This window comes from Lissotriton vulgaris, chromosome 10 (genome assembly GCF_964263255.1).
Source record: "Lissotriton vulgaris chromosome 10, aLisVul1.2, whole genome shotgun sequence".
Taxonomy (NCBI): Eukaryota; Metazoa; Chordata; class Amphibia; order Caudata; family Salamandridae; genus Lissotriton; species Lissotriton vulgaris.
In genome coordinates, this window is record NC_141698.1 from 898,417,339 (window position 1) to 898,436,916 (window position 19,578).

The 19,578-nt window shown below is 46.5% G+C and overlaps 1 protein-coding gene across 1 annotated transcript in view; it reads left to right on the plus strand.

Moving 5' to 3' along the window:
- VPS50 (VPS50 subunit of EARP/GARPII complex) overlaps positions 1-19,578 on the plus strand; it is a 791,964-nt gene that overhangs the window by 627,861 nt on the left and 144,525 nt on the right. The window contains exon 23 of the mRNA XM_086941875.1: positions 6,258-6,406. Within this exon, the coding sequence (XP_086798001.1) occupies positions 6,258-6,406 (149 nt within the window). The remainder of the gene's footprint in view (positions 1-6,257; positions 6,407-19,578) is intronic.

The window sequence follows — 19,578 nt, forward strand, 5'->3', positions numbered from 1 at the left end:
TTCACGGTAGGCCACAAGCACTTTCAGTTTACCGTGCTCCCCTTCGGCCTTACCAGCGCCCCACGGGTGTTCACGAAGGTGATGGCGGTGGTCACAGCTCATCTGCGCAGGTTGGGGGTCTCAGACTTCCCCTACCTCGACGACTGGTTGTTGAAGGCGGGCTCGCCCCATGCAGTCGTCAACCACCTCCAGACTACGGCGGATTGCCCGCACCAGCTGGGATTTTCCATCAATGTGCCGAAGTCACACCTGTGCCCCTCTCAGAAGCTCCTTTTCATCGGAGTGGTTCTCGACTCGGCGCAGTTTTGGGTTTTCCCGCCCGAACAGCGGGTTCGGGATATACAGGCCCTGAATCCACTCTTCCGGCCTTTATCCCGGGTTTCAGTCAGGTTGACGCTGCGGCTTCTGGGGCTGATGGCCTCCTGCATCCTTCTGGTGCATCACGCACGGTGGCAGATGCGGGCTCTGCAGTGGGACCTGAAGTTTCAGTGGGCCCAGCATCAGGGCAACCTGTCCGACCATGTCCTGATCTCGGAGGGCACTGCGAGACTGCTGCAGTGGTGGCTCACGGACCGCGATTGGGTCAATGGCAGATCCCTCTCCCTTCCCCAAACGGAGCATGTAGTTGTGACGGACGGGTCCCTCCAGGGCTGGGGAGGGCACATGGGAGAGGCGGAGATCAGAGGCCTCTGGTCTCCGGCGGAGTCCCGGCTCCATATCAACCTTTTGGAGCTGCGGGCAATTCGTCTAGCACTGAAGGCATTCCTCCCGTCTGTCCGAGGGAGTGTAGTGCAGGTGTTCACGGACAACACCACCGCCATGTGGTACTGCAACAAACAGGGCGGGTGGGGTCCTGGACCCTCTGCCAGGAGGCTCTGCGCCTCTGGCAATGGCTGGAACATCAGGGCGCGACTCTGATGGTTCAACACCTGGCAGGTTCTCTGAACGCCAGGGCGGACGAACTCAGCCGCCGGTGCATGATGGATCACGAATGGCGTCTGAACTCGGACATGGCGCAAGGTCAATTTCAGCATTGGGGAGAGCCTTGGTTAGATCTATTCGCCACCGAAGAGAACGCGCAATGTCATCAGTTCTGCGTGTTGGAATTTCCAAGGAGGCACTCGCTCAGAGACGCTTTTCGTCGCGAGTGGAGTTGGGGTCTGTTGTACGCCTTTCCGCCTATACCACTTCTGCCCAGGGTGCTGAAGAAGATCAAGCGCGACCGGGCACAAGTCATCCTTGTGGCTCCGGACTGGGCACGAAGGTACTGGTATCCAGAGCTACTCAGTATGTCAGTCGATCCCCCGGTTCGTCTGCCTTTTCAGGAGGACCTTCTGTCGCAGCAGCAGGGGACGGTTCTCCACCCGAACCTGTCCAGTCTCCACCTCCATGCTTGGAGATTGAGCGGCGACAGTTGAGGCCATTTGGCTTGCCTCCTGAAGTTTGCAACAGCATTCTGGCAGCCAGGCGTCCCTCCACAAAGTCGGTATACGCCTGCAGGTGGAACAGATTTGTGGCATGATGCACAGCAAAGGCTGTGGATCCCCTTAATGCCCCTCTTTCGGAGGTTCTCCTCTTTCTTCTTTCTTCTTTCTCTTGCCCAGCAGGGCTCTGCTCTGGGCACTGTCAAGGGCTATCTCTCAGCTCTTTCAGCCTTTCTGAGGCTGCCTGATCAACCCTCTTTGTTCAAGTCCCCTATCGTAAATCGATTCCTGAAGGGCATCACTCATACGTTTCCTCCTGTTCCCTTCGTGATGCCTCCGTGGGACTTGAACCTGGTTCTTACGTTTCTGATGTGCGCTCCCTTTGAGCCACTTCACAACTGTCCTCTTCGCCTTCTTTCTTTGAAGACTGCCTTCCTGGTAGCCATCACCTCTGCCAGGAGAGTGAGTGAGCTCCAGGCTCTTCTTGTAAGCCTCCTTTCCTTTCAGTCCATGGGGACAAGGTTGTGTTACGAACAAGGCCCTCCTTCCTACCCAAGGTAGTCACGGCCTTCCACATTGGGCAATCCATCACCTTGCCCACCTTCTTTCCGCCTCCGCACCCCTCGAGAGAGGAAGAGAGGCTCCACAGTCTGGACCCAAAACGTGCGCTCTCATTTTATTTGAACCGCAGACAACAGTTCCGGGTGGATGACCAACTCTTTGTTGGATACGCGGGCGCTAAGAAAGGGAAGGCGGTGCACAAGCGGACCATCTCCCGGTGGATCATCTTGTGCATCCAGGCGTGTTTCTCCTTGGCTAAGAAGGAACACCCTGTTGGGCTGAGGGCTCATTCTACTCGAGCCACAGCCACTACAACTGCCTTGGGCCAAGGTGTGCCCTTGCAGGACATTTGCCAGGCGGCTACATGGGCCTCGCTGCACACGTTTGCACGACATTATTGCCTGGACAGTCAAATCCGGAGGGATGGCTACTTTGGCCGTTCCGTCCTCCAGGACTTTCTGGTGTGATTATTGGTTCGCAGACCCACCACCAAGCGGTTGGTATTGCTGGGGTATCTATTCTAAGGTAAGGAATCTATCACTAACGTGTCTCTTTCAGATGCACAAGTTACTACTTGTGTAACGATATATCTGTAAGAGACATTAGTTAGTGATAGATTCCTTACTGACCCACCCATCCTCCCCGTTCTGCGAACCGATATGGAGGGTTAAGGTCATCCCCTTTCAGGGCCCTAGTTTCATGGCACCAGTGTTGGTTTTTGGCATAGATCTGCGCGTCTGGCGCAGAAAAGCTGTGTCTAAGAACTGACGTCAGCACGCGGAGGCGACGTCTAAGTACACCTACGATGTCATCACGGCGCCCACGACGCCGACGACGGACGCGGAGCCGCAGACGACGCCTACCGACGCGCAAGGGTACTGCTACGCAAAAGTTTCCGGATCCAGTCTGACGCCTGGGGATATTCTAAGGTGAGGAATCTATCACTAACTAATGTCTCTTACAGATAAATCGTTACGCAAGTAGTAACTTGTGCAATAGGACATTACAGAAACGAAACATATCAGAACAGTGAAGAGGCAGATCATTATGGTCCAGGGACTTCCATGGATTCCGCTCTGCAACTGTTCAGGAACTGTTGAAGTAATTCAGGGTCCTCGTAAGTCGTCGTCTTGTTGTTGAAGGTGACTTTGAAGAGGCATGGATGGAGCAAACCATATCTAGCATTCAAACTGCGTAGTGCTGGTCTGAATTCCAAAAATCTTTCCCGACGGTCAGCAGTTATTTTAGCATAGTCTTGAGCAAACAATAGGTTAGAACCGTGCCAAGTGATTTTTCCACGTTGTTTAGCAGCTTGGAGAATTCTAAGTAAATCGGTGTATTCCAGAAAATACAAAATAACACCTCTAGGTTTTGAAGCAGAGGAAGCAGACTGAGTGGGTGGCCAAAGGCGATGTGCTCGTTGAATATTCAAAACTGGACTGTCAGGGAGCCCCAAAAGTGTTGGTAAGAAAGTTTGAGAAAATTATATCGGAGTTGGACCTTCAAGACCTTCACCCAAGCCGTAAAAACGTAAATTATTTCTCCTATTGCGATTTTCTAACTGCTCAATCTGCCGCTTGAGATGAGATATTTCACTGGACATAGTAGGAAGTTGGTTAGTGAGCTCTTGTATCAAATCAACACGACTCTCAAATTCATCAACTCTCTGCTCAGTGCTCGACCAGGAAGACTCTAAGTTTTGTAAACGTACATTCGTCTCTTCCACATGTGGTTTAAGAGCACGAATTTCCTCAAGGAGAAGTTCCATAGAAAGTGAAGAAGATGAATTAGTGGGAGAAGGTGAGTTTACCTTTACTCGTTTACCAGAAGTAGATGTTGCTGCAGCAGAAGGCAGTTTAGTATTCTGTTTTGTCCCTAAGCGAGGAACAACCCCTTTAGAGATAATAGGCTCTTTAATACGGTGCTCTACAGACTCCTGAAGAACTTTGAAAGGATTAAAGTCTTCCATCTCCGCCTCAGAGGGTTGAAGGGACACACTACGGTAGGTTCTAGGCATACCAATAGGAGACTACAGGAAAATGAAGTTAAAAGTAGATTTGCTGCCACCAAGCCAAATATAGATGAGAAAAATAACCAACTGCCTCCAACAAAAACATTAGTTATGTGAGGAAATGAGTAGTGCGACAAAAATGGCCAAAAATGAGGAAAAACAGAAGCGGGATGTTGCTCTGACCAAGAAAACAGTTTTATGTCATGAAAATAGTCTCCTCATATCGAAGAAACGGAGTTTAGTGGTACCGCCGAAAAACAAAATGGCGGGCGTGACATCGCAATGAAATGCGGGAGAGAAAGAGGCAATATTTCCACACCGGGCTCACCCTTCAAAGTATATTCCGGCTCCTGAGACAGTCCGCACTCCGACGTTGTCTTCAAGAGGAGTGCGAGTCCAAAGTGGCAAAATATTTCCTGGAGCCGCTCCGAACCCTCACGTCTCGGCAGAGCTCCCAATGTTCGCGGCCATTTCCAACGGCGCCGAAGCCACGCCCCAAGATTTTCTGTTTAAACGTGGCCCATTCATACGATTTGGACCTTGACTGCACCATTTTGCATTAACAGGACCTAGCGCCTGATTCACAAAGGTAGCTTACACTTTTTAGTACGTTTACACTCCTAGGAAGTTTACTGCTTTCAGCATTCACAAACCACGAGTGTTAACTAAAACAAAAGTGTAAGTTAAATATCCCCTGAGTAATGCAGTTGGTTTACTCATGTGTGGGCGAGTGACGTCCCTCCCATTCTCCATATGGCTCTGGTCCAGGGCCACAAGCAGCCACAGATGTGAGTCTGTACCACTCCATCTATTCAATAGGCTGGCTCGTTAAACCGCCCAACCTCCCGGGTATGATAGAGGACACATTATGCTGCCACCCGTACTTTTATTTTCACAAACCGGAGGCGAGGCTCGGGTACTAGGCCGGATTAGCCTGTTGGTGCCTGGGCCAGAGATGTGTACCCCTCTGTGCCAAAGAATTCCGCTGTTCCGCTCTCGCAAATGGATATGATTAGTCTTATGGTCGCATACCAGTGTGTGATATGGTGAGGGGCTGTGGTGTTAGAAACTCTGGTAAGGAATGGTGAGGGTGCCTGCATGGAAACTGACTCTGGGCCTCATGGGATTTGTAGTCTGACGTCCAGTACCTTTTTAAACCGCGGGCAATTTGTAAAAGAAAAACAACATTTTCTGCTTGCTTATTGACTAAGTCATCATTGGGTACTCGATTCTTTTAGGTCATTATAATCGTGGGAAAGCAATACAAGACGTTTCCCATTGAGAGCAGATCCCAGAACTTAAGTGCAAAGTAGAAACTGGATCACGTTTTGTCCATAGGATGTGTCCCACGTGGGTGATTAAATATTGTGTTTGTGTTTGTACGTAGAGTGATCTACTAGTATTTATTTGTCATGTAAACGGCACAGAAGCTACTCTACTTCCGGGTTGGTACCTTATAATCACCTCTACTTTACATGCATTTTTGTGCATGTGGAAATAGGACAGGGTCCCTGGATGGGTGGGCACTAGACCACAACCGTGCAGATGCAGAGCTGAAGGTTATTTCTTGTCGATTGAGCATCTTTGCTAATACATAATGTATTTTCTAAGTATGGTAACTAAAAACTAATATAAACTTGATCCCAATTTAAGGATCAGTATACATTTTATGGCACAATCGAATTGGGCTGTCAGCTTGTCAGTCAGTATTGTTCACTTGTACTTTTGTGACCAGGTAAGTAATCAGCTAGCAGCTTTTTATCGGCCTCTTACGATTAAATCTAGCTGCATATTTTTAATGGTGGTATGAAAATGGTTTGCGCCTATTGACACTTATGCATCGGGCATATACAGTACTAAATGCTTGATGTAGTGGCCCTATTTTTTTCTTATGCTGCAGTGGGGAATTGAAGGCCCGTTTCACCCGGGCGCATATGAGCATCTGCTCTTGGACTAGGGCCCTAATTCTACCACTAATACTATTGGTAGGGCAACAATATGCCAGTGGACTAATGCGAACAACATGCTACACAGCACCCATTCTGCTATTCAATATACCATAAAAACATTAGCAAAGCCAATGCCTCTGGCTAAACACGTATAAGGCCCCAAAAGTGAGACCTATTTGCTATGCCAATGCTTGTTGTAATACCAAACTGAACTCAGAAGGACTATTTGCATTCCATAAGGTAAACTCTCTTTAAATCAAAGTTTTGGGAAGAGTTTCTCATGCACAATTGTTATTTTCTTTTTTTAACTAGGAAGTATCAGTGGATACCACCAGCACTCATACTACCTCTGAGGAAAGAAAGGAAAAGGTGCCAAACCCTCATCTCAGCCCTTTGGTGGTTTTGACATCAAGTGGAACTTTGTACGGTCTTGCTGAAAGAGTTGTTGCCACTGAATCCTTGTAAGTTTTTTGTAACTTACAATGTGTGCTTATTGCTTGCTACAACTAACCTGCTCTTTTGTTAGGTCCTAATGAGTGGCCACAAACAACATCTTTATGACAATCAGTCTCTAGGTGGCCAGGTTACATTTTTCTGTCATTCAACAAGCCAAGCGAAAAAAATGGTGCTTAATAATTCAGAATGAAAATAAATGATGATAAACTAAAAACTAAATTGAAATTCTCACATTCTAGGTATTTTAAGCCATTAAATCGTGGAAGAAAAGTTGAACCTGTTGTAGTGTGTCCTCTTTTAGCACGTTTTGAAAAATGCATTTAGTACAGACCAATGGAGTTTAGTACATAGTGGGTGATGGATGCAGTACACCAAGAAAGAAGGGGTAGAGGTTGGGGGGGGGGGCATGTTTATAGATGTGTGAGGGGCATGGATCTGGGCGTGGGTCTTCTGTGACTTGATGTAGAGAATGGTGATATAAAAGTATAAAACATTGATTACAGAGCACATACGCAAATTAATTAGTCTACTGACCTTGTTGTAAGTTGGTTTTAATGAACACAGCACCATGCAATATATACAATCCAACGAGCAACCATCTTGAGTACAAATGGCAAAAACATAAATAATCTTGGTTGTGTTGACGCGGAGTATGTAGCGTTGATGCAAACAGCCGACGCGTGTTTCGTTGTGTAGATGACTTTTTCAAGGCTTATCAGTAAAATGGTGAGGATTATAGGTAAGCTCTTTGAATCCCTTAGTTTTTCGGGATAAATGACCGCAATGGCGGTAGTCCAGACTTCTAGTTTTGTTTGCAAACAAGGCTTTGGAACACTTTCAACAGGTATACAGTCCTATGAAGACAGCGTGTGTTGAGTAATGCTATAGTTCGGTGTATCCAATTTTCAAAAAGGCATAAATACAAGTAATCATGTGAAAAGTAGAAAGCCAAACTGCTCGTTATGATAAGTCGAGCCTCAGAGCAACGTTTATGCAACTAATGGTACAGCATCAGTAGTTGCAGCTGTACAAGACCTGGCATGTAGTAACGCATTCCACTACATATGGAGCGGTATATTGACATTTTAACCTGAATTCGTTTTTTTCCTGCATTTTAATATCACAGTTTTTGATAGTGACCACTTTGCTTTCAATCTTACAAAAGAGCCGATGCTGTCAGTCAGCTGAGGATTGGCAAACATTTATGTATTTCTATACAGCAGAGGCGCAACAAAGCAACAAGCTGTGGTATTTTCAGGGTAATTTTAAGAGTGGATTCGGAGATATATTCCCGGGCATTTGAGGTGGTATCAGAGATTCAGTCTGAAATCCGAGAGATGTTCTTTGAGGGTCAGACAAAAGATGGTCTTTGTGGGCCAAATTGTGGCGTAACCCCTCTCCCCTCGGAAGGGCCCCCACTCCGGATTTACTCCGGAGCGTAGTTCGCGAAGTAGCGCTACGCATAGCTACGCGAAGTGCACTTCGCACTGCGCAAGCTACGCAGTGCACTGTGTAAAATGCTGTTGGCACTGATTGCACAGTGCCTGATGCTTGTCCGCACTGTGCAAGCAGTGCAAACTGCATCTTGCACAGGGCAAGCGGTCATTTTCTGCAGCTAGATTTCTACTCGAGCGGCAGCTTTTTTTTAAATTTTTTTATTTATTTATTTGTTTTATTGCAAGGAAATACAGTAATACGCAATGACAGAAATAAGAAAAATATCCACATTACATACAGCAAAGTTAATTAAAAAAAAGTTCAGTAGCATGATAAATTAAATCCATTCGGTAATCGGTGCCCACATTTTCTCCCCCAAAACTATTCTTTTAACCCCCTTTAGCTTGTAAATAGCAGATTCAATGTTATACATAAACAGTAGTTTTTCACGCCAAGTAAAAAATGAAGGAGGATCGGCACTAATCCATTCCTTAGTAATACAGGACCCAACTGCAGCCATACATAAAAATAAAAAATAAGAAATTGGTTTTAACCTAATAGAAGTGTGGTCAATGCCCAATAACACCAGTTCAGCAGTTATTTTAATCTCGCATTTAAGAACAACAGAAAGAAAGCTTTCAATTTGTTGAAAAAAAGTATTACGTTTGGGACAAGAAAAAAACATATGTAATTCACCAGCTGCGAATAACCCACAGCAACTGCAGTTAATTCCCGTTGTCGTGCTCCACTTAGCGACTTTACTTGGAGTATAATAGAGATTGTGTACACACATAAAATGTTGGGATTTCATCATCCCTGTAATTAGACAGTCAGAAGCAACTTTAATAGAAAGCAAAATATCAACATCGGGTATGCCTAGGGTGTTAGCCCATTTCAGCTAACATTGTCCCAGATCGTCCCCACATTCCTGAATCCGGCTTAAATAAAGGGTTCCTACACGAGGCTTTTTCTGCAGGAGTTCTAATAATGGAAATTTCGTCATTTTAGCTGGGAGAGTTAAGGAGTAATTCTGTAAGAAGCTTCGCAGTTGAAGAAATTTAAAAAAGTCAATGGCCAAATTATTTCATTTCAGGAATTAATGAACAAATTTTCTCTAACAAGCGGCAGCTTTCTCAACGCGGACTGGTAGTTTCTCATCGCGAGCGGTCGCAGGCATACGCGACCCCTCGCAATGAAAAACCTGACCTCCCTGCGTTGAGAATCTCACCGGGAGGTTTATTTTCCACGCTCGCGATCGGCAACTTGATGTTGCTGATCGCGAACTAGGAAAAGGTCTTGCCGGGATGTCATTTTGCTTGCTGGCAGTGGCCAACTTGACGTTGAGGACCGCGACCAAGCAAAAAATGGCCGCTACGGTACGCATGTTACTGTGCTACTTTCAATTCGCCTAGTGCAAAGTAGCGCAAACTACGCAAGCGTAGCGTAGTGTTTTGCCCAGGGTTACTCTCAGGCCTGAGTACTATGCTGAGTGGGCCCCCTGCAGCTCAGCTGCCCCCCCGCACCGCGGGCCCTGCGGGGGCCTGTGTTACGCCCCTGGGGCCAAAGTCAAATGCTGGTAAGTCTGTTCTTGGTTGATCGCTGAGCAGAGCTTGGAGCTATCACTCGGTTATCTAGATTGGGCGGCTGTCGTGGCTGTGAGTTGCAGGGGCAAAGCATGTGTTGGCTGGCTCTGTTTAACAAACGTTGTGGATGTCAGCAATGCCTGACAAACATTAAGGATCACAAGAATGAATTGTCAATTAGAATACGAAAGCTCTTTTTCTTTGCCTCAATTTAACACAATATTATTGGAAATAAAAGGTGCGCATTGCCGCAGAATAAACCTATACTCTTATTCACTGCTCAAAATTATTTTGTGGGCCATTGGGGGTGTGGCTCACCCATAGGTTTAGTCTCCAAGCTATCACATATAGCTCTGTCCTGGGGACGTAGGTACCTAGGATTGCCAGCCGTACCCTGGATATACATATTTGAGTACTGACCCAGTACTTCTGTCATAGTCCTTCAGCATTACAAGGTCAGTGATTGCGTCCATTTTGTGATTTGTATAGCTGCTCTTTCACTAACGAAGATGCTAGGGAAGGGCTTATTACTGAAGGCAGCATGAGTTTTGCGTCAATTGTAACATATTTGTTGTCATCATTGTTCAAATCTGTTTCAAGTTAAAGAAAACCAGCATCATGAACCTAATTATAAAACTTCACTGCAAGTTAAAACATTGCTATAAGGAGATCATTAGTGACGAAACTACAATTGTTTTAAAATGGTTTAATTGATTGTTATTTAACCGTCTACAACTTTTGTTATAGCATTCCCTGCAGTTTTACAAATTTGCATTCAAATTACAACCACACCAAGATGGAAAGTAATTATTAATTCACAGTTGAATTATTTGCCTGAGATGCATTGCTTGAATTTTCCTTAAAATACGTGCACATTTCTTGGTGATCTAGAAATAATCTAAGAACTGGCTGATTAGGGTGCACGTTTTAAAGGGCCTACGTTTTTATCAAGAATATTGTCAGCGTAGACAGTGCCTTGCTGTTCGACAGTGCCTGAAATGTGTCTGTGATATTACATGGAAGAAAGTTCTAACAAATATCAAACACATTTTTGAAAACGGTTGTCCTTGATTGTGACAGACACACTGCACAAAGAAAAAAATAAATGTTGCGTTTTCTAAGGGAAGTGACATTTCTCCGCCTTCCCGTGGTGATTGGCCCATTTCTTTTATACTTTAGGGGTAATTTGTCGTCCACTTAGGCAGTGACATAGAGGCGATTGGCTTGCTGAAGGAACTGGCCCTTCCGTTAATGCTTATTGCTAAGACCATTAGTGCTAGAACGAGCATTTTAAATTTTCATGAATGGGACACGTTGTTCACGTTAATATCCTTGTATCCTTTTTCAGCCTTTTCTAGCTTTTATTTTTTTTATTTTTTTTTAATTGGCATTTAGTGCCAATAATTTATGAAACTCTAATCAATTTATACAACACCTCCCCCCCTTAATGCCGTCAACATCCTAGGAGCAACATGGTCTTTACAGTCATGATCACCCTAAATGTAGTGTGTACCACCTACTTGTGTATCGACATTTCCCGGGGTGAGTTAGGCACATTCACAGCGTTCTGTGCGGTATCCTCCCGCCCGGCCAGCTGGGAGCCCTGATCTGGGTCTGCTTGGAGATCTATTATCATGGTGTTCCATGCCTTCCTATCATCTTCTACTTTATCATCTTTTCTCACAAATTTCATCCTAATTAACTCCGCCAGTGCCCACTCCTTCATATCTTTTAGCCAGTCTGTGTATATCTGGGGCTGGGGTTGCATCCAATTGATAACCAATCGACGTTTAGCCAACACCAATCCCAGATTCACGAATTTCCTAGACAGTGCCTTATGTTTAGGTTTAGGAAGTAGGCCAAAGAGCACCTGTCCGATCTCTCACAGTATAATCCACCCTGCCGCCTCCCCCAGTCGTGTGAGAACACGGTCTCAGAAGGGCTGGAGACAGGAGCACTGCCAGATCATGTGTATAAAATCCACTCCCCTTGTAACGCATCTTGGGCAGGTGTCAGCGCGGTGGGGGTATATCGTGTGGAGTGTGTGCGGGGTCAAGTACACCTGGTCGATGACATTATAATGAAGAAGTTTAAATCTTGCATCAGCTTTAATCTTACAGACCTCTTCATGTACTTGTCTCCATTCCGCCTCTGTCAGAGGCGTAGGTAGTAACAAGTCACATTTACGTTGCAATCCTAAGGGCTCCTGTGAAACGTAATCTCGCAATGCACGGTAGAGGTGAGAGAAGAGGCACCTCCCCGTGTCATATATAGCATTGTCACCAGTATGTGAGTTTTAGGTGGCTCAGAGGGAAAAGTCGGCCACAACTCCGAAGCCACAGTTGATATTTTTGCTTCGCCGCATCTGCTTCGGATTTTCAATGGAAGCAGATGGATGGAGACTCCATTGAAACTCCGAAGCAGATGCGGCGATACTGCCCACACTCACTGAAGTAATGCGATCGTGCATTTTCCTACAGCTGGCACACAGCACCCAACAGGACTTTCTGCTATTACGCAAACAGATATGATCCTGCTGGTGCCAGCAACCCCCAAAGTCCAGATGCTGAGCGCCCTCGCACCTATAGTGAACCGTTGATTCTCTGCCACCTTAGAATTGTAAAAAAGGTGTGATACATTTGTATCAAGACAGCAATGCATTATTTGTTTGTCCTGAGGATGATGCCCTATATTTAATGTTGGCATCGAAACGTCGTCGACACCAAACACCCTTTGCACCAGACTCAAGCTATAACACATTGTGCAACGGTGTTAAATGATTAATTTGTGTCTATCTATACTGAGTACAAGTGTACAGACCCATTTGGCTTGCCTTTTGGCCAATTCTGTGTTCGTTGTTCTGTCTTGTGTTCTGTGGGTCACGGCTGTGCCCACTTGTCATCTGAATGTTTTATTTGATACTACTTTTGAAAAATATTATGAAAATACATTCTTGTCCGACTGGACAAAAGATATACATTCTATTCTAGTGTATGGTTATCTATCACACTGTATTCTCCCTGAATATGGATCACTGTTCTCTATAACATGAAATTGCCCAAGGTCCCTGTCTAAATTTCCTTTGGGTTCCCTTGTTCTGTATAATATACATGTGCTAGTCGGCGTAAGTTGTAAGTTGTGTTCCGTCGTAGTATGAATCCCGACTGGTCGGGGTGTACCAACTGGTTCATCAACGGTAGAAGGCGTGCAGCCAGAACACCACTCAAGAGCTTGACGTCGATGTTCAACAATGATATCTATCTGAAAGAGCTGGGAAGGTCAGGGTCTTTATCCCTCTTAAGGATCATGACGACTAATGCCTCATGCATAGTAGGTGGAGGTTCATTCCTGTCCAGTGCTTCATTATAAACCTCCAGTAATCTATCCACCAAGAGCGATCCAAAGCATCTATAAAACTCCACAGGGAGGCCATCGGAGCCCGGGCTTTTGGCTGCATTGATGTGGCCTATAGCACTTTGTAGTACCTTTTTAGTGATCGGGGTACCAAAGGCCTCTCGCTCCTCTCTAATAAGCCGGGGGAGTCCCAGCGTGTCTAAATAACTGTCCATTGATCTCAGGTTGGGGTTAGAGCAGTTAGTGTATACTCACTCCAAGTAAGATGCCAGCGCCTCCGTGATAGCTTGTTGTGTATACACCAAAGCCCCAGTTTCATTTCTCATTTGTAAAATTTGGGTAGTAGGTGTTTTCTATTTAACCGAGCTAAAAGTGTACCAGTTTTACCTCCTTTTCTATAAAGCCGTTGCCGGTATGTGGTATAATGATACTTTTGTAGTCTGCAGAGATCCGTCAGAAGCGCTTCTCCTGACCTCAGTCCATTCTGTCAGTTTTTGTGGGTCTGCAATAAGCTCGGTCTCCAACCTCCCCAAGTTGGACTTCTGTTGGGCGACATTCCTCTCCAGGTGGGTTCGGACACCGAATGTGGTCTTCATACATATGCCTCGGATCACTATCTTCATCGCCTCCCACTCCACAGCGCGGCTCTAGGCCTAAACCCAATTTTCTTGGAAATAATTACTTAGCTGTGTGATGATTGTACCTACAAAGGGCGGGTCCCTAAGAGCTTTAGTGTTTAGCCTCCAGGGAGGAATGTCGGGTCTCACTTTCCTGGTTCCCAATTCTAATAGGACCGGGGCATGGGCAGAGAGGTATTGTGTCGGGTATGTTATCCCTCCCACACCCCAACCCACGTCAGAGGACAGGAACTAATAATCCAGCCTACTGGAGGTTCCTGTGTCTGGTGTATAACATGAATAGTGTCTCGTATTTGGGTGGCACTCCCTCCAAACATCCTGCAGTCATAGCCCCTGAATCGTCCCTTGGAGTGCCAAGGTCATTTTGGGTTTGGTGTTCAGCCTTGGAGGGTGTCTCTCTAGATTACCATCTAGTACACAATTCATGTCCCCGGCTAACAATATCGGAGCTCCAAAATAGGGGGATGCCAGCTCAAGGAGATCCCCAAAAAAGGAAGCATTGTCATTGTTCGGAGCATACACGTTAATTATGCACATTTTCACCGCATCCAATCTCCCATGTAAAATGACATGTATCCCATTGGGATCCGTGACATGATGTAGATGTTGACACGGAACCCCGATGCTTTCCATATAAGGGCCCCCTTGCAAAGCTGAGTAGGAAATGATGTAGATTTGACCCCTCCATCTTTTTCTCAAACATTTTATAGAATCTCCCCAAACATATGTCTCCTTGAGACATGCCATTGCCACCTTATATCTTTTCAAATAGGCAAATATTCACCTTTGTTTTTCAAATGTGGCAATGCCTCGCACATTCCATGTGTTCAGTTTACTCATGGTGGTCGTCCCAACACTATGTGCTCAACACTCCATCTCATATAATCTAAGCAGTTACACAAAAAGGTGGTCATTAGCAACAGCACAAAAAGTGCAGTGTTACCAGTCATCTGAGCTCCACCATGGACGGTATGGTGATTATCAAACAAACATACACCAACTTCCCTCCACCCCCTGGGCAAAGTCATGTTCCACACCCTGGCCATGCACAACCCGGTGTAGATAGATAGGTGTTGCCCCACTTCCAACTAGAACTACCCTAAAAAGTTAAAAAACAAAGAGAAGTCATTATCTTCCCCTTCCCACCCTTCCCCAGTATGTAAGTGGATGGTCGGCCATCGAGGTGTGATGACAAGCCTCCAACTCCAGTGACAGGCCTCTAGTCGGGGGTTCGAGCTCCCGCCATCAATAGGTAATCCGTGATAAACTCCATAATATGTTTACACCCCCCGTCCCTAATAGTACAGTCTTACCAAGCACGCAGCACATATAGGCCGCGGAAGATCGATCAGTTCAAGAACCCTGGCCCAGTCCTTCACAAGCATCTGTATCTTCGCTCACGTTGGTGCTTGACGGGTGTCCCGGTGTCGATGGACTTGAGTCAGGCATGATGTCTGACCCCTGCAGTGTACCATCTGAGCAGACCCGGATTCTAATGGGGCTGCGGGTCATATTGGCGTCCAGTGACTTCCCTCGTCGTCGAGTACCCCTGGACTGGCTACGAGTTCCAGGCTTATTTGGCGTCATCCTAGAGGGGACCAAGCAGGCCCCCGGGGAACCTCTTGCGTCGAGCCACTCTGTCGCCTCTCTTGCCACCACATTCCACCCGCAGCATCGCCGGATAAAATAAACTGTAGTGGAGGTTCAAGTCTCTCATACATCGTTTCATATTTATTTAAAAAGGATTGTCTCTGTTCTTGCACCCTCTGTGTATTATCCTGGTAAATTGAAATTTGATGTCCTTCATAAAGCAACTGGCCTTTGCTCCAGGATAATTGCAGCAATATATCCCAATCCCGATAATTAAGAAAGCGAGCAATTATAGCTCTGGGGGGCGCCCCTGGCTTTGGAGGGGGAACTAGTGCACGTTGCGCTCTTTTCACAGTAAAGGAGCAAAGGTTTTTTCGGGGGCTAACATGTAGATCAGCCACTGCTCCAGAAACAGCTCTGCCAATGGGCCTTCCGCCTTCTCAGGGAATCAGATGAAGCGGAGATTATTGTAGTAACTAAGTCCAGCCGAGTTGAGGTATTCAAGAGGTATTTATTAAGATGTTAAGTTAAGAAGAATAAGTCAAGAACAAGGACCCACCAGGAGCCACCAGCAGGCAGCTCAGCCCCATCATAACTGTGTGTTTCTTTCAACCTCCACCCAACATTCTATGATGAAACACAGAGCAGAGGCATTCCAAAGGCATTCCACTAGAAGGCATGAAGTGAATAAAGACATGCATAGAAATGAGCAAAAGTAGAATATAACAATTATTACGCTGCAACCGGCCCTCGGTGTCTTCGGCCTGCGCATCCAGCTTCTGTTGCATGCCGATCACCGTATATTTGAGTGCATGCATCTCTGTTAGTAAGATATCTACATTCTTTTCAGTGATCGTCACACGTTCCGCAACCTTCTGCAGATCACAACAGAGCAGGTTCAAATCTATGGCCACGGAGTCAATTTTGGTGCTCTGTTCATCCTGTGAGGTGTGAATAGCCATTAACACCTCTGCTATGTATGGGGGCCGGTCATCATTCTGCGCCGTCTGTTCAAATTCTGAGGGTAATACTGGCGGTGAGACCCCGTGGTCTAATGGGAGTGGTTGGGCGTAGTTTGAGATCTTGTTGGCCTGGGCCGGTTTGTTCCCTTTATCCTTGGCCATGGCGCTATGCGAACAAGCAATACCAGCTGGTAGAGTTCCGATTAGCGCGTAATGAATCCTGTCCATTGAGATGTCTCCAATTCGCAGTGTAGGGCGGTGATGAAGAGTTGCGTTGGAACAACTGCCACCGAGCACCACCGGGAAGAAGGGAGCGTTGCAGTTTCATGGACCATACACTTGGAGGGCTGCAGTAAGTAAACTAAGGCATGGAGGGCCAACTGCTGTCCTTCCCCACACCACAGTAAGGCCTTCAGGAGCGCTAGAGGGTTCACAGGCCCAGGACAGTGCGGTGCGCAACAGAGGCCAGCCCCATCATCACAGTTAGGCCGCCACGTGGAAAGGAGCAGTCAGAGATTTCTCCAGCTTGGGGCGCCACCAGAAGTAAGAATTGTCCAGCTGTTCACCAGGCCGTCTGCACTCAATCTAGGCCAGAGAGCGTGGCACCAGGCCTCGGGCGAGACAGCCCCGCACGGACCGCCCTCCTCACCATGTCCGATCGGGCCGGATCACGACAGCCCGGAGCTCCTCCGATCGCGGTCGTAACTGCAGGGAGCTGCCACTCAGCAAACTCGATTGCACATGTGGGCAATGCGCCTCACCGAACAGACAGCCACTACACACTGCAGGTGGCAGCACCACGGCCAGGGGAAAAGCGTTCTACAGGTCTCTCACCAGCCGGGCCAGGCCGGGAGTACACAGCTCACCGCGGGGTCCCCCCAACGTCAGTATCTGGTAGCAGGGGTTTCGTGTCAGGTCTAGTATCACGACCAGGATGCTTGCAGGATGTGTAGATAGCGGGAGCTCGTGGGCAATGCGACTACTCCGTCATCTTGCTCGGCCACGCCCCCTCCAGCCTTTTGTAGTTGCTGGTATTAAACTGACTCTTGCTAGTTTCCATTATCGAGTGACATAGCCCATATATAAATAAAGACAGTTGCCCACGTGAAATTAGATTCCAAAATACCTGGTGTCATGTCTTCTGAGTATCATATGCATTGTTTTGTGTGCAAAGGGAAGGAGGGATAGATAGATGGATGGATGAATGGATGATACTGTGTTAGAAGTGGCTGATGATGCCGAGGGGATACATTTAGTGGGAAATACAGCTATGAAAAAGACTGTTTTGCTTGCATTTTATAATATAAAAGATTATTGAAATGTCTTATTACTTAGCACACAGTGTCATGGAGATACTTGTTGAAGACCAGCAACCCGAATTCTATATTTGAGCAACAATGCAAGTAATAGGGTCCTACTTGGACATGCAAGGGGTCTCTCAAAGACTGGAGAGACTGGTGTGACTGGACAGGAGTACCACGATATGGACAAAGGTTAAGCAACATGGAAGCCCCCTTCATATCGGACAACAAGAGCTATTGGTGTTTCCTGCTGGTCAATGGAAGCTCATTGAGGAGAGAGAGCAAGACTTGCTTTGGGATTTAAGCTGGAGGGAGTTCAGGTCAGCCATGGGGAGTGGTGCTGAGCTGATGGGACTTTGTTGTTAGTTTCCTCCTTTGTAAAGCACGTTTGACAGATGGCACACTGGTAGTGTCACTGGTTTGTACCACCATGAGATTGAAAATATATGTAAGGTAGATTATGGGCAGATATTTTAAGAAATACAATGAGATTATTGTGAATAAGATATGTACCAAGAGAAATCTAATGGACTGCAAACATATTTAAATCATACTGTGAGTAAGAAATGAAAGTGGAGCCAATAACTAGATGAGAGGTGATTGTAGGTTTGGTGCTTTAGACCTGTTGTAAACAAGGAGAATGGACTGTATATAATTCCCCTCTTATGTTGATTGTGGTGTTGACCTAGTTGAAGGTGCTTGCAGAAACACATTGGCTGTGTAATTGCATGGAGAAATAAAAGCGGTTCTTTAGCAACAAAAGGATTCCCTGGTTGTTTCTTTTAACTGTAGTTGCCTGTAGTTCACCAGGTGCCGCTGGTCTCCAGAAGGAGGTAATGGACTGTGGAGAATCTAAATACCCAGTCTCCACTGGGTAGTTATAGTAAGGTCAGTGTTTCCATAGAAAATGCGTTTTTTTGTTGTTACTTATTTTGGCACTGTTTGCCGAATCTCTGCGAAACTTTACAAAAAAGTGCTCTTTGTTGTCTAATTTGTCCATGGAAAGTTTCGAGGTGATTTAATTTAATTTAATTTAATTGTGGGTTTATATAGCGCTAGGAATCGACTCCCGGAGGAGTATCTCCACGCTTCAACCGCTGGGGAACCCGTCCTGGCTCACCCTGAGAGATGGTCCCTAATGGTTATCTCTAAGGTGCGACCAAGCATCCCCGGCGGTCTGGGGGGGGCCCGTTGTGAAGATGAGGCAAGCTAATGCCCAGAGTTGCCGAGTGTGGTCCCTGACTGGAGTAGGCACCGAGGTGAGAATTATCGAGCCCGCTGACCCTGGTCCACGACCCTGCCGCGTCGGGAATCGAACCCTGGTCCCGGGCCGTCTTCTGCTTACGGGTCTGCCGCCTCTAACCAGTGAGCCACACCACTCCATGCAGGGGCCAAGAAAAAAGTGTGGTCACAAAAAGTTAAATCCCCATGCTTTTTCCATAGACTTTTTTAAGTAGCGCTACCACAAAAACTGCTAAACAGTATTGCACTAAATTTGGCAGGAAGCTGGACCTCGGACCGCAGATTGTGTTTTTTTGTGCATTGGTGTAAATCCATTCAGTGTTTTTTTGAGAAATTAAAATATTTGTATATCTGGATTAAAAAATACAGCGTTCTGATTGGCCCAGGGAGCTTATTTTCCCATTGACTATTTTACTATTCCGCTGGAGAGCGCTCTGTGATGGGCTGCCAGCAACAGGAAAAAAATGTTGCTTGCAGCCATTACCGGACTCTGTAACTTAGAGCCTGATTACGAGTTTGGCGGTTCTGGAATCTTCAATTCCCGCTGTAGCGGTCTGACCGCCACAACCTCGGCTGTCTGACCACTGTATAACAAGACATGCAGTTACATGAAATAAACACCACTGCTGTCCCGCTGACACTGCCGGCCAACTACTGCTGGGAATAGGTTATAGAGAGGGTCTCTATCTCTGAAGTAGGCAGTGGCTGTTTTTCCCGCTACTTTCGGATTTCGAAGAAGAACAAGCGGTTGCAGTCCATTTTAAATATTCAAACCGCCAATCTCTTCCCCGAGAAGGAGAAGTTGAAGATGCTTACTGTAGCTCATTTCTTGTCAGCCCTAGACCAAGAAGACTGGATGGTAGCGTTGGTCCTGCAGGGTGCGTATTTTCACATCCTCTTCCTGCCAGGCCACAGGCGTTACCTGCGGTTCAAGGTAGGCCTCAAGCACTTTCAGTTTACCGTGCCCCTTGGGTGTTCACTCAGGTGATTGCAGTGATTTCAGCTCATCTTCTCAGGTTGGGGGTGTCAGTCACCTCCTACCTAGATGACTGGCTGTTGAAGGCATCTTC